This window comes from Caenorhabditis briggsae (genome assembly GCF_000004555.2).
Source record: "Caenorhabditis briggsae complete genome, chrII, whole genome shotgun sequence".
In the NCBI taxonomy this organism is placed as follows: domain Eukaryota; kingdom Metazoa; phylum Nematoda; class Chromadorea; order Rhabditida; family Rhabditidae; genus Caenorhabditis; species Caenorhabditis briggsae.
Genome location: NC_013486.2, coordinates 822577 through 837390, shown reverse-complemented (window position 1 = coordinate 837390; position 14814 = coordinate 822577). Strand labels below are relative to the sequence as shown.

At 35.2% G+C, this 14814-nt stretch overlaps 5 protein-coding genes across 5 annotated transcripts in view; 2 read left to right on the top strand and 3 right to left on the bottom strand.

Annotated features, from left to right (window-relative positions):
* CBG00898 overlaps positions 1–441 on the top strand; it is a gene marked incomplete at both ends in the record, with an annotated part of 4621 nt that extends 4180 nt beyond the window's left edge. Inside the window, one exon of the mRNA XM_002629633.1 lies at positions 130–441. Coding sequence (XP_002629679.1) covers positions 130–441 — 312 coding nt within the window. The remainder of the gene's footprint in view (positions 1–129) is intronic.
* Positions 442–2982: 2541 nt separating this feature from the next.
* Positions 2983–4869, top strand: CBG00899 (the record flags this gene model as incomplete). Its single annotated transcript, XM_002629634.1, has 4 exons — positions 2983–3111; positions 3198–3430; positions 3536–3675; positions 4646–4869. 4 exons carry the CDS (start codon positions 2983–2985, stop codon positions 4867–4869), a joined length of 726 nt encoding a protein of 241 aa, XP_002629680.1.
* On the bottom strand, positions 3716–4511 carry CBG00900 (the record flags this gene model as incomplete). The annotated part of the gene is made up of 3 exons (XM_002629635.1): positions 3716–3770; positions 3824–4346; positions 4427–4511. The coding sequence occupies 3 exons, from the start codon at positions 4509–4511 to the stop codon at positions 3716–3718; spliced, it is 663 nt and encodes a 220-aa protein (XP_002629681.1).
* Positions 4870–5008: 139 nt separating the features above from the next.
* On the bottom strand, positions 5009–6699 carry CBG00901 (the record flags this gene model as incomplete). The annotated part of the gene is made up of 5 exons (XM_002629636.1): positions 5009–5048; positions 5097–5365; positions 6052–6426; positions 6475–6579; positions 6634–6699. The coding sequence occupies 5 exons, from the start codon at positions 6697–6699 to the stop codon at positions 5009–5011; spliced, it is 855 nt and encodes a 284-aa protein (XP_002629682.1).
* A 611-nt stretch (positions 6700–7310) lies between these two features.
* On the bottom strand, positions 7311–12398 carry CBG00902 (the record flags this gene model as incomplete). The annotated part of the gene is made up of 7 exons (XM_045241693.1): positions 7311–7935; positions 9414–9717; positions 9783–9949; positions 10727–10992; positions 11307–11434; positions 11781–12038; positions 12347–12398. The coding sequence occupies 7 exons, from the start codon at positions 12396–12398 to the stop codon at positions 7311–7313; spliced, it is 1800 nt and encodes a 599-aa protein (XP_045091715.1).
* Between the last annotated feature and the right edge of the window lie 2416 nt (positions 12399–14814).

Sequence of the window (14814 nt, the reverse complement as noted above, 5' to 3'; positions counted from 1 at the left end):
AATGCTCAGAATCTCAGAATCTCAGAATCTCAGAATCTCAGAATCTCAGAATCTCAGAATCGCGGAATCTCGGAGTCTCGGAATCGCAGAGTCTCAGAATGTCAGAGTCTCAGAGTCTCAGAATTTCAGAAGCTCAGAATCTCAGAGTGTCAGAGGCTCAGAATCTCAGAATCTCAGAATCTCAGAATCTCAGAGTCTCAGAATCTCAGAATCGCAGAATCTCAGAATCTCAGAGTCTCAGAATCTCAGAATCTCGGAATCTCAGAATCTCAGAAGCGTGGAATTTCAGAATCTCAGAATCTCAGAATCTCAGAAGCTCAGAATCTCAGAATCTCAGAATCTCAGAATCTGAGAGTCTCAGAAGCTCAGAATCTCAGAATCTCAGAATCTCAGAATCTCGGAAGCTCAGAATGTCAGACGCTCAGAATCTCAGAATCTTAGAATCTCAGATTCTCAGAATCTCAGAATCTCAGAATCTCAGAATCTCAGAATCTCAGAATTTCAGAATTTCAGAAACTCAGAATTTCAGAATTTCAGAAACTCAGAATTTCAGAATTTCAGAAACTCAGAATCTCCAGAATTTTTCGAATTTCGGATTTTTCGGTTTTCAGAAACTTCGAAAATTCCAAAATTTTGAATGAAATGTTTTTTGAGTTTCCCAAAATTTCGATTTTGGAAATTTCGATTTGTTGGAATTTCAGATTTTTGAAAATCCCAAAAATTAAGAAACTAAGGACAATTCAAATTTTTGAAAGTTTTGAATTCTCAAAAATTCAGAATTCCGGATTTCCTCCAATTTTTTTGGAAATTCCGGGCTCCCCGAATCCAGAATCCTCCTCCGAATCTCATTAATCCAATTTTCCTCTCCTTCTTCTTCTTCTAAAAAGAAGAAGAAGAAGAAGAACAGGAATATTCGCAACACAAAGAAGAAAACCTCATAAATCTTTAGAAATTCGACGGAATTCTAATTTCTCCCTCCTCCTTTTTTTTCTCTAACCACTCTCTCCTGTCTGGCACTCTCTCGCTCTAGCCATATTACACATGCACCACACAATTGCGCAACGCCCTATAGCTTCAGACAGAGAGAAAAACTCCTTTCTCTGCGTCTCTCCCTCTCCCGTACTCTCTCGTCGAATTGAAGCTCTCCGACGGACGAAGGGCGGACGAAAAGCGCTCCTCCCCAGCCGCGCCTATTCCCTCAAGCAAAACTTCGTATAGTGGAAATCGAGAATTTTTTTGAAATTTTAATTTTGAATTTTTTTTTCTATGCGCCTTTAATGCTACGGTAGCTTGCAAATTTTTAATTTTCTCAAAAAATTGTCTTTTGACAATACTTTTTTTCAATGTTTTTCTATGCGCCTTTAATGATACGGTAGCATTTTAAATTTTAAAATTTTCAGATGTAATTCCACCCCTCAAACCCTTGGTAATTCACTTTGGAGACAACACACCCACAATTCTACAGTAACCCAACTACAGTAATCCATCTTCCTAAAAAATCTGGACAAATTTAATGCTGAGCAATGATTCCGATGAGCCAATTTACGATGTATTCAAAAAAAAAAATGAAAAATCCCAAAAAACCCAAAAAAACCAATTTTTTGGCGATGTTGAGGTGAGCATTTTTTGAAAATTTTGATTTTCGAAATACTGAAAATTCGAAAAATCAGAAGTTCCGAAACTCAGAATCTTAGAATCCTCAGAATCTCGGAATCTTAGAATCTCAGAATTTCAGAATCTTAGAATCTCAGAATCTCAGAATCTCAGAATCTCAGAATCTTAGAATCTCAAAATCTCAGAATCTCAGAACTTCAGAATCTCAGAATATTCGAATCTCAGAATTTCAGATCTTGAGAATTTCAAAATTTCAGAAATTCAAAAATTCAGAAAATCGGAAGTTCTGAAACTTTAAAATTTTTTGAAATTTCAAAAATTCCAGAATTTCCAAAAAACTCGATTTTTCAGGTGATCACCGTCGTCATTCGCTGCGAGTGCCCCCGGTGACAGATGTACAGACCCCCACCGCCCCCCCCCCAAAATCCCCCCTTTGTATGTCCCGCCCACTTTTTTAAGCCCCGCCCACTTTTAAAATAAACTTTCATTTTCTACCAGAGCCCCCGGTACCCAACGTCTCTGCATGTGAGAGCTCCACATGCAAATCTACCCATCCCCCGAGAAGTCTTTCAGGCCACGCCCACTTTTTCTCTCTTTCTCTAAATCTCCTTATTTCCTATACTATTTTTTTTCAGTCTTTCAATTTCCTTTTTTTTTATTTTTCAGTGTCATGCTCCGGAATTTTATTAACTCAGAATTAATGTTTTTGAAATTTTGAAAAAAAAAACTTTATTTTTCAAAAATTTGAATTTTCCAGAATTTTTAAATTTTTGTAGTTTGTAGTTTTTTAGTGAACTGTCTATCCACCTTTTTTTGTACAATAGCAAGTCCCGCAAGTCTTTCTTCTATATTTTTCAAAATTTTAGGTTTTTTAGATTTTTTGTAGTAATTTTATTCAATAAACTGCTTTGTACAACGATGAATATGGAATTTCAGATTTTTTTTCAGAGGAATAAATGAGAGATTTTTATGAAAAAAATACATTTTTTAACCAAACTTTTTTTTCGAAAATTCGATTTTTTTTTTTGTTTTTTAGCGAATTTTCAGGGTTTAATGAGAGTTTTTAGTGTATTTTTTGTTAATTTTCAATTTTATAAGCAGCTTTTCCCGAAAAAATCGTTGAAAACAGCTGAAAATCTAAAAATTTCAGCAGAATTCCGTTGAAAATCGCAATTCATCGTGGCTTCTCTCGCACCCTCCACTCTCTCGCACATAGCAATGGAGCGCGCTTGCTAACCATGGCCGCGTGTTTTCTCGGTCGTAGCGATTTACGAGCCTTCTTTTTGCATTTTTTCATTGATTTTCTATATTTTTCCCACTTTTTCACCAAGATTTCCCGGAATTCTCGAATATTTTCCAAATAAAAAAATGTGGCGAACACGATACAGAGGGTCTCCAGTCAGAGAAAAAGAGGAATTCGCATGTATCAACTGTCAGCAGCCGGCGACCAATTTATACATCAAATACTCGGAAGAAGTCACAACGCTGACTGATTGTGTATGTTTTAGGAGTGAAAATAGCTGAAAAATTCAAGTTTTGAGGCTAGAAATCATAAAAAAGTTCATAAAAATATATTTTTCCAGGACAAATGCGACAAAACGGTTGACAAGTACATCGAGCAGGATGTGGTGCTTGTTGTTATCGATTTGATGCTACAGTACGTTCAAGCCTATCGTCATCTCCTTCTGAACGTCAGAATTCAACGCCCGGAGCGTCTTTTTGTGATGTTTTGGCTGAGCCACGCGGCAGAAGTTTGGATTCGAGAGCGTGAGAATCGAGAGGAGCAGACGACGATGCTAGCTGATCAGGAATGGATGTAAGGAACCGAAAATTCTGAAAAAAAAATTTTTTTTTCAAAAATTGCCATTTTCAACCTAAAAAATCGATCTTTATGCTGAAAAATTCAAATTTCCCGCTTCAGGTTCTACCGGTGCCTTCTCCTTTCCGCCGTCGAAATCAGCTCCTTCGTTTTTGTAATTTTACTATTTTGGAAGCTGAAAAAAGACGAAACAGTTCATACGTGGCGACAAATGATCAGCTTGACAATGTTGGGATATTATGGTGAGCAATGGATGGGAATTCTGAAATTCTGACAGAAAAATCAAATATTTTGAGCCATTTTTGGCCGAAACTCAACGATTTTGAGTGAAAAAATACTGAAAAAAAAGCCAATTTTTACTTTCGAAATTTTGAATTTCTGTGCAAACACCAAACGTTAAATTTTACGACAAATTGCAGAAAAGTCGATTTTTCGATCGAAAATTGCCCATTTTTCCTGAAATAATTAGAATAGTATCCATAGTACCCATAGTCTTTATAGTAACCATAGTACCCATAGTACCCATAGAACCCATAGTATCCATAGAACCCATAGAACCCATAGTACTCATAGTAGCCACTCAATGACCCATAGTATCCATAGAACCCGCAGTACCCATAGTACCCATAGTACCCATAGTACCCATAGTACCCATAGTACCCAAAGTACCCATAGTATCCATGGTATCCATAGTACCCATAATACCCATGGTATCCATAGTACCCATAGTATCCATAGAACACGTAGTACCCATAGTACCTATAGTACCCACATTGCCCATAGAACCCATAGAACCCATGGTCCCTATGGTACCCATAGTCTTTATAGTACCCATAGTACCCAAAGTACCCATAGTACCCAAAGTACCCATAGTACCCGTAGAGCCCATAGTACCCATAGAACCCATAGAACCCTTAGAACCCATAGAACCCATAGAACCCATAGAACCCATAGAACCCATAGAACCCATAATCCCTATAGTTAGCATAGTACCCATAGTATCCATGGTATCCATAGTACCCATAGAACCCATAGAACCCATAGTACTCATAGTACCCATAGAACCCATAATACCCATAGTACAAAAATCAGAATTTCCAAAAAAAAAGTCCCCAAAATCTAGGAATTCCAAAAACTTCCAGGAAATTTTTTAAAAGAATTTTTTACTTCATTTTGGCTCAAAATTTATCATTAAAAGAGCAATTTTTCCAGGAAACGTCGCCGTGGTGCTCTCGTTCATCTTCCGCCTCTCCCATCGTCTCTCCTATCAAATCGTCATGCAAATCTTCCTTCTTGTCTCCCATATCCAAGTTCAACGTGTCCTATTTCCTACCGTATCCGATTCAAATAATATCATCGTTGTTCTGGTGGCGAAAACGTTCTCAACGATTACCGGTGCACTTTTCACTCAGGCGGTTAATGATAGCTTTATGTGATCTTGATTTTTTTTTCTCTTTTATTGATCTATTTATTTATAACGCATGACATGTAATAAAAGTTGTGATTTTTATTTTAAAAAAATGGAGAATTGGTAATTTGTGTGCAAACACCAAACATCACATCTTACGACAAATTTCAGAAAAGTCGATTTTTCGATCGAAAATTGCCCATTTTCCTAAAATAATTAGGATTTGGAAGGAAAAAAAAAATAAATTTAGAGAACCCATAGTACCCATAGAATCCATAGTAGCCATAGTACCCAAGGGACCTATAGTACCCATAGTACCCATAGTACTCATAGTACCCATGGTACCCATAAGACCTGTAGTACCCATTATCTCCATGATCCCATGACTCACCAATCAAGCTGATACCCATAGTACCCATAGCACCCGTAGAGCCCATAATAACCATAGTACCCATTGCACCCAAAGTACCCATAGTACTCATAGTACCCATTGTACCTATAGTACCCATAATAACCATGAATTTCTGAATTTCTGAATTTCTGAATTTCTGAATTTCTGAATTTCTGAATTTCTGAATTTCAGACATTTCTGAATTTCTGAATTTCTGAATTTCTGAATTTCAGACATTTCTGAATTTCTGAATTTCTGAATTTCTGAATTTCTGAATTTCAGACATTTCTGAATTTCTGAATTTCTGAATTTCTGAATTTCAGACATTTCTGAATTTCTGAATTTCAGACATTTCCGATTTTTTGAACTTTCGAATTTCCGAATTTCTGAATTCGTGAATTCGTGAATTTCTGAATTTCTGAATTTCTGAATTTCTGAATTTCTGAATTTTTGAATTTCTGAATTCGTGAATTTCTGTAATTCCGAATTTCTGAATTTATGAATTTCTGAATTTCTGAATTTCTGAATTTCTGAATTTCTGAATTTCTGAATTTCTGAATTTCAGACATTTCCGATTTTTTGAAATTTTGAATTTCCGAATTTCTGAATTTGTAAATTCGTGAATTTCTGAATTTCTGAATTTCTGAATTTCTGAATTTCTGAATTTCTGAATTCGTGAATTTCTGAAATTCCGAATTTCTGAATTTATGAATTTCTGAATTTCTGAATTTCCCAATTTATTCCCAAAAAATAATGTACATAATATCAAATGGCAGAATTACACAAAAATGCAATAAATTACAAAAATTACAAAAACACATCATTTTCAGAATTTTCCGAATTTTCAGATCGTGCGAGTCCTGACACTTCACGACTGCCAATCATAAATGTCACTTCCAGTTCTCCAGAATTTCCAGAATTCTTGAAATTCTCCAGAATCCAGTTGGTCCAAGATTTGACGTCTTCAGAATCCGAATTTTCTCGAATTTTCTCAAAAATCTTTTTGCCACACAGCTCATCGGCATTTTCGATTTTCGAAATTATTTCCATTATGAATTTGACAAATTGATTTTTGGCTCCCAATTTTTCGGAATCCGTCTTCTCGTTTTTATTCGAATAAAAAACTGACACCAGAAATGGACGATCGTTTCTTTCAGCAATTTTTTGAAGGCGTTCTTGGTGCACAAGTGTTGTCTGTAATAAATTTTTATGGTCAAAATCGAATTCTACGTTAAAAACTACCCTAGAAACCAACAAAAAATCACAAAAAATTTGAAAAAAAACGTTCATGGCCGAGTTTTTGCATTTTCTAGACCACCTGACTGTTCTTCTATTTTTCAGAAAACCCTGAATTTTCTGAGTCTATTCATAATCAAATTTGAATTCTACGTTAAAATCTACCCCAGAAATCAGCAAAAAACCAAAAAAAAGCTGATGGCCGAGTTTTTGAGTTTTCTCGGCCACCATTGGGAAAGCTAGGCCATGGGTGAGTTTTGGTCAATCATCTAATTTCTAGACTAGTTTTTCACGCAGAACCTGAATTTTAAGTTATTTTTGTGTTAAAACAAACAGGGATCGTGATAAGACTGGCTAGTTTTATTGCAAGTGTTTTCAGAAATTTTTATAGTCTTGAATTGGAATTTTCAAGAGCTCCCGTTGATTTTAACAAGAAAATAACACAAAACTCGAATTCTGCAAAAAAAATTAGACTAGAAACATTGCTCTTGACAAGAAATTGATCGTTGCCGAGTTTTTGAACTGGTGGCCTAGAAATTCCGAAAACTCGGCCATCACCATTCTTTGGATTTTTTAGGTGTTTAGGGGTAGTTTTTAGCGTAGATTTGGAATTTGACAATGATAAAGACTGAAAAATTCGGGAATTACTCTAAAAATGGGAAATAACTGAGATGGCCTAGAAGTTCCCAAAACTCGGCCATCATGATTTTCTCGGGGTTTCCTTGATTTTTTGTCGGTTCTAAGGTAGTTTTTACCGTAGATTGCAAATTCATCCAAAAAATGAGAGGAAATGTCAGGTGGGCTAGAAAAAAACCTAGGCCACTGGTTCCTAAATTTTCAACTCACCCCAAAATTTCCAAATCCTCTTTTTTGAGCTTTTTTCCAGCGTTTTCTTTCTCGAATCGCTCCAAAATGCCCTTAAAACTCGTCAAAAGCATCGCGCAAATCTTTGGATGTTTCCGGAATCGATGAAGTGCGAATTGGAACGAGGTCAAGAATTTTAGGAAGATCTCAGCGTCCATTTTCAGATTCCCGGTCAAAATTTCCAGCGTTTTCAGTAGACATTGCATCTCGAAGACGTCGGAAATCGTCTCATGATGGCCTAGGATCCCAAAAATCGCGAATTTCAAATCTCGGTCGTTTTTGAATTTTTCCGCTTGTTCGACTGGAATAAATCCATAGAATTTGTTGAAGAATTCAAAGGCTCCAAATGACATTTCGATATTTTTCTGGTCCATTTTTTTGATTTCCAAAATTGTCAAATCGCAAATTTGACTGATTTGTGGAAGTGAGCAATTTGTGATCATCTCGATGTGATTGAAAATCTTCCAAGTCATCAATTTATATGATCTCGGCTTGCTTTTCCCAGTCGAAAACTCATCATGACACATTTGTGAATATTTGGAGACCAGGATTTCCATAAATTCTTTTTTGATCTCTCGGGAGAAGATTTTCGAGCGGTTTTGCCTGGAAATATCGAATTTTTGAGTTTCAAAAGTTGAAAAACCAGAAGAATCACGAAAAACCACTCTAGAAACCACAAAACTCCGGAGTTTTGCCAATAAAATCTGAAAAATGAAAGGGGCCGAGTTTTGGAATTTTCTAGGCCACCAAAGTTAAAACCGGTTTTTCTCGAAAATACTGAATTTTCTAGATTTTTCGATGGGAAAATTCAAAATCTACATCAAAAACTACCCTAGAAGTCGCAAAGTAAACCAAAAAAAAGTTGATGGCCGAGTTTTGGAATTTTCTAGGCCACCTGACTTTTTTCTATTTTTCAGAAAATCCTGAATTTTTTGAGTATTCTCATAGTCAAATTCAAAATCTACATCAAAAACTACCCTAGAAGTCGCAAAGTAAACCAAAAAAAAGTTGATGGCCGAGTTTTGGAATTTTCTAGGCCACCTGACTTTTTTTCTATTTTTCAGAAAATCCTGAATTTTTTGAGTATTCTCATAGTCAAATTCAAAAACTACATCAAAAACTACCCTAGAAGTCCCAAAAACCGAGAAAGAGGTTGATGGCCGAGTTTTTGAGTTTTCTAGGCCATCATTCGGAAAGTTAGGCCATGGGCGGTTTTTGGTCAAAAAAATAGTTTCTAGGCTAGTTTTTTATGCAGAATCCGAATTGTGGTTTTCTTCTCTTGTAAAACCAAAACTGAATCTTTGAAAAACCCACAAATAACGCGCTGGCCGAGTTTTCCGAAATTTCTAGGCCACCACACTTTTTTGTACTTTTCAGAAAATCCTCGACTTTCTGTGTATTTTAATGTTTGAATTCAAGATCTACGCCAAAAATTACCCTAGAAATTCCCAAAAATCAAGAAAAATACTTGATGGCCGAGTTTGGTAAATTTCTAGGCCACCTGACTTTTTTTTCTATTTTACAGAGAATCCTGAACTTTATGAGTATTCTAGTTGTAAAATTCAAAATCTACATCAAAAACTACCCCAGAAATTGCAAAAAAAACAACAAAAAAGGTTGATGGCCGAGTTTTTGAATTTTCTAGGCCACCATTCCGAAAGTTAGGCCACGAACGTCTTTAAGCATTCGCATATGGTTTCTAGACTAAAATTATACAAGGAATCCGAATTTCGTGTTATTTTCCTTCCAAATTAAACAAGGAGTCTAAAAAAGCTCATATATGAACCGATAATTTTTTCAAGACATAACACCATCTTAGTATATTTTTTCTTCCATTTTTCTTGGGAATCATCGATTTTGGAGCTTCGAAATTATAAAATCTCGTTGAAAACTACTATAGCAACGCTTTTTTCTTTTGAAACACGCTGGAAAATGATATAGTGGCCGAGGTTTTTGAAATTTCTAGGCCACAATTCCGAAAGTTAGGCCATCACATAGTTTCTAGGCCAATTTTTCACGGAGAATCCATATTTTTTACTAATTTTGAGTCAAAACCAACAAAAAACCCGGAAAAGACTCACCTTGTCATGGGCTCAACGGTGTACAGCACCCGAAAGCAAATCTCATCCGTCGTGCTTCCCATATATTTCACCATTGCTAGAAACGCATTTTCCAGATCTTTTCGACTAATTGCCTCATAATTATCGACTAATTGGACTTGCATATATTTAACTAATTTCCCCAAAAATAGTCCAGACATGTTTTGATGTTTTGTGTAATGAATTAGAGCCTCTGTGCACTTTTTGAGACTTGTAGTCCTCAAAATTTGAACTTTTTGAGTTGTATAAGGAAGTTTAGAATCCGGTAGTTGATGGATGTCGGTTCCTAAAATTTTTATGGATTTTGAAAATTTCGAAAAAAATTTTTTTTTTTAGTTTTCAAAATCTCACCAATCACACTGATTGTTTCCAGACCTCCGTGAATGCTGAGCAATTTTTTCAGGTCTCGTTTATTCATTAAATTGAATGAGCAATCCAGAATTTTCAAATTATCCATCCGTTTTGAAATCCGCGCTTTTCTCGATAGCAGGTACAGCTTCACATTTCGTCCGATTTTTCTGGAATTTTAAGATTTTCTGATTGTTTTAGTTTAAAATGAATGCTAAATCTGAACTTGCCGTAAAAAATTAGCCTAGAAACTATGTTTTTAAGACGAAATTGGTTATGGCCTAGTTTTCCCATTGGTGGCCTAGAAATTTCAAAAACCTCGGCCACATCATTTTTCAGCGTATTTTTTAAAATTAAATTTGAAATAAAAATAACACAAAATTTGGACGCCTTGTAAAATTGTAGCCTGGAAACCATATGCTTATGCTTAAAGCTGTTCATGGCCTAAATTTCCCAATAGTGGCCTAGAAAAGCCATTTCAATTTTTTCCTGGTTTTTAGCATTGCTAGAGTAGTTTTTGATGTAGATTTTGAATCAGACAATAGAAACAGCGAAAAATTTCTCAATTTCATACAAAAACGCAATTTTAACCTTGGTGGCCTAGAAAATCCAAAAACTCGGCCATCCGTTTTTTTTTTGGTTTTTCATAGATCTCTAGGGTAACTTTTGATGTGGAATCTGAATTTGAGGCTTGATAAGCTGAAAATTTTCGAATTTTTCTGAAAAATGGAGAAAGAAGTCAGGTGGCCTAGAAAATTCAAAAACTCGGCCATCAGTTTTTTTGGTTTTTCATAGATCTCTAGGGTAACTTTTGATGTAGATTTGGAATATAACTATTGAAAATTAAAAAATTTCCACTTTTCTAAGAAAAATCAAGTTTCATTTCGGTGGCCTAGAAAATGCAAAAACTCGGCCATGATAAAAAAAACAAAGTCCCCAGGACTTACTCGTATCCTGAAATATCCAAAAATTCAAGCCTCTCCAGCTCCCATAAATCCTGAATATGATGTTTTCGTTTCACATCCAGACCGCGCAAAATCAGTTTTTCCAAATTTTCCAGATTTGAAATTCCAGTCAAATTTCGGAGTCCCGAGTAGCTCAGGTCCAAATCGCGCAATTTCGGGAAGCTTGTGCACAAAATGTCGAAATCCAAAGATTTGATTCGACAGTGTGGTATGTGGAGTTTTTGGAGAAATTGGAAACGGAAGGAGAGCTGAAATTTAGGAATTTTTGGAATAATCAAAAATCCTGGTGATCTGGTAATTACCGTATCTTTGAGCTCAAATATCTCAATTTCTACAAGAGATATCAACAATTTGTCAACTAATAAAACACTTTATCAGTTGATGCATTTTTGATAGCTCTTAAAGAAATTGAGATATTTGAGCTCAAAGTTCCAGTATCTGAAAAGTTATTGAAAACTGATTTTGGGTTCCTTAAATTGAAATTTCAATTTTCCAGATTTTTCGAAATGAAATTTACCCAAAATTTTCCAAATCTTGAAATTACGAAAAACAAAATACTCACTTGTACAATCCAAAATCTCTGAAATTTGACTTGAAATCCATTAATCAGCAAATTCGTTAGCAGGTGGTCAGCTTTTGGATCTATAATTGCATCCAAAAATTTGATAATTGCAAAATATGGATCGGTGTCTGTAATTTTGAAAATTTAGTTCGTCGATTTTCCTCACGGATTTTTGGTTACAGTACTTCTTAGAGAATTTGGCTGTTTCCAATTTCAAAATGTTGTCCTTGAAATTTCACACATTTCTGTCCAACTGCCAGTTTTCTAGCTCATCTATCAGCCGAGATACAGCGATTTGAACATTAGGAGGCTAGAGACGCCAGACGACGAGACACGCTGCGTCTCTAGCCACGAGAACTTCAAATCGCTGTATCTCGTGTTCTAGACGAGCTAGAAAGTTGAAAATTGGACAGAAAATCCGGAAATTTTAAGGAGAATATTTTGAAAATTAAAAAATTAAAAAAAAAAACTTACACTCATCAATTTTCTCGGTCAAAAAGAAGCGTTGCTCATTGCTCAAATCATTCAGGGCCAAATCTTCCAATTTCCGATTTTTCAACACTTCGCAATTGTGCTCATCCAAATTTGGTTCAGAAATCACCTCTCCGCTAACAGCACAAATCCCGGAGAAGATATTTTTGGGCTTTGGAGAGAATTCGCAGTATTTGAAGTTTTTAAGATTCCATGTGTTTGAGACGATTCTAACAGTGGTTTCTGAGAACTGGGAGGCAACTGAAATTCGAACTCAATTATCTCTGCTCCTATTGAAGATATCAAAAATGTGTCAAGTAATAAAATATTACTGATAATTTGATAAACATTTGATCAGTTGACAAATTCTTAATATCTCTTATGGGAATCGAGATAATTGAGCTCAAAGTTGACTTGTATTTTAAGCTCAATTATCTCGACTTCTATAAGAGGTTTCAAAATTTTGTCAACTGATAAAATGTTTCTTAAATTATCACTAAAGTTTTATCAGTTGACTACTTTTTGATATCTCACACAGAAATTGAGATAATTGAGAAAATCGAACTTACCATCTACTGGTCCACCTGCACTAAATGAATGCGGAAGATAAGATTCGTCCATTCTCACTAATTTTAACTACATATAAACTAGTACCTGAAAATTAAAATTTTGAAAAAATGAACTTAAACTTGTCAAGAAGATTTTGAAATCCAAATGGGGAATTTTAAAAATTGAAGCTCAAAACTCAAATAAACAAATGTCAGAAAAAGTACATATTGATTTGTAATTGTAGGTTTTGAAATTCTAGGTTATGTAAACTTTTTTTTTTCAAAAAACAAAAATTGAAATTTCGGGTTTCTTCAAAACGAAAAATACTGATTTATACTTTGAGCTCGATTATCTCGGTTCCTACAATAGATATATTACGGTACTTCTGGGGTGGGTAGGACTTGGCTACCTAAGTTTGGTCCAAGAAGTCTTAACCACAATTTCCTTTAGTTCAAAATGTTTTCCTTGAAATTTCACATATTTATGTCCAATTTTCAACTTTCTAGCTCATCTAGCAGCCGAGATACAGCGCTTGAAAATTTCGGAGGCTAGAGACGCAGACGACGAGACACACTGCGTCTCTAACCTCTCAGATTTCAAACGATTGTATCTCGGTTTCTAGGAAAGCTAAAAAGTTGGCGTTTCTTGTGGAATACTCAATTTGAAATGTTTTATCAATTCGTTTAATAAGTTTGAAACAAGTTAAAATTTTTTTTTGAAATTTCAAAAAAGGCCACCGAAAGCATAAACTTCGAGCCCATATATCTCGGCTCCTATAAGTCATATCAAAAATTTGTCAACTAGTAAAATGTTTGTCATCATATCACTAAAATTTTATCAGTTGACGACTTTCTGGTATCATCCATAGAAGCCGAGATATATGAACTCAAAATGAGCATATCCTTAACTTTCTCGTTAAAACGATTTTTTTGAAACAGAAGATTTGAAAAACCCACAAAAGAGTTTTCATGTTAGCTACACGGATAATTCGCCAGAGACTCCGCGAGAGTTGGTAATTTTCTTGTCAAAAATTGCCAAACATCGGGGGGACCATCATTATCTTTACGGTCAATTTTCTCGCGGGGTAGAGGGAAGATTTTCTCCGATTTTCCCGACCAACCAATTTTCTGCCAATTTTCTCCGATTTTCCCGACCAAGAAGCTCAATTTTTGCATTAACTAAAACATAATTTGGACGGAAAGTTTAGTTTGTAGTTTTGTTTTTTTGGTGGATGGGATTTGGGATCTATCAAACACTTTTTGAGATTTAGTCAAAAAAGGGTCCATCAACTTTGACCCAATTTATCTCATTTTCTGTAAAAGATATCACAAAGTAATAAACTGATAAAATATTAATGATATTATGATAAACATTTTATCAGTTGACAAATTTTTGATATGTCTTACAGGAGCCGAGATATATGGGCTCGAAGTTGATGCTTTCGGTGACCTTTTTTGAAATTTCAAAAAAAAATTTTACTTGTTTTAAACATTGATAAAACATTTCAAATTGCGTATTTTACAAGAAAAACCAACTTTCTAGCTTTCCTAGGAACCGAGATACAGTCGTTTGAAATCTGAGAGGTTAGAGACGCAGTGTGTCTCGTCGTCTGCGTCTCTAGCCTCCGAAATTTTCAAGCGCTGTATCTCGGCTGCTAGATGAACTAGAAAGTTGAAAACTAGACAGAAATATGTGAAATTTTAGGTAGAACATCTTGAAATTAAAACCTTTTGGAAAAATGTTTCAAAATTTTCATATACCGATCCATACTCGAGATACAGCGCTTTGAAGCAGCGTCTCTCGTCGTCTGCGTCTCTAGCCTTTCAAACTTCAAAGAGGCGTATCTCGGCTACTAGATGAGCTAGAAAGTTGAAAATGAGACAGATATATGTGAAATTTCAAGGAAAACATTTTGAACTAGATGAAATTATGGTTAAGATCACTTGGACCAAACTTAGGCCGCCAACCTTAGAAGTACCGTAACCAGAAAGCTAAGACTCCAAAATTACAGACACCGATCCATATTTTGCAATTATCAAATTATCGGATGCAATTATAGATCCAAAAGCTGACCACCTGCTAACGAATTTGCTGATTAATGGATTTCAAGTCAAATTTCAGAGATTTTGGATTGTACAAGTGAGTATTTTGTTTTTCGTAATTTCAAGATTTGGAAAATTTTGGGTAAATTTCATTTCGAAAAATCTGGAAAATTGAAATTTCAATTTAAAGGGGGACTCCGACCAAAAATTTTTTTTGCATTAAAATGTGTTAAAAGTTATCTATTTTCCGAATATTATTGCGAAAAAATTCAAAAAAATCCGAAATTCCCAAAAAACGGCGTTGAAAAGGAAGAAAATTCAAAAAAAGGTGCCGCCGGGGGACGAGGATTTTCAGTGAGAAACCTAGGCCACGGCACCTGACACATTTTTTTCAAGTCGCCGACAGTGGTTTTTTACGTTTTTTACCTGCCGGACATGAAATTGAA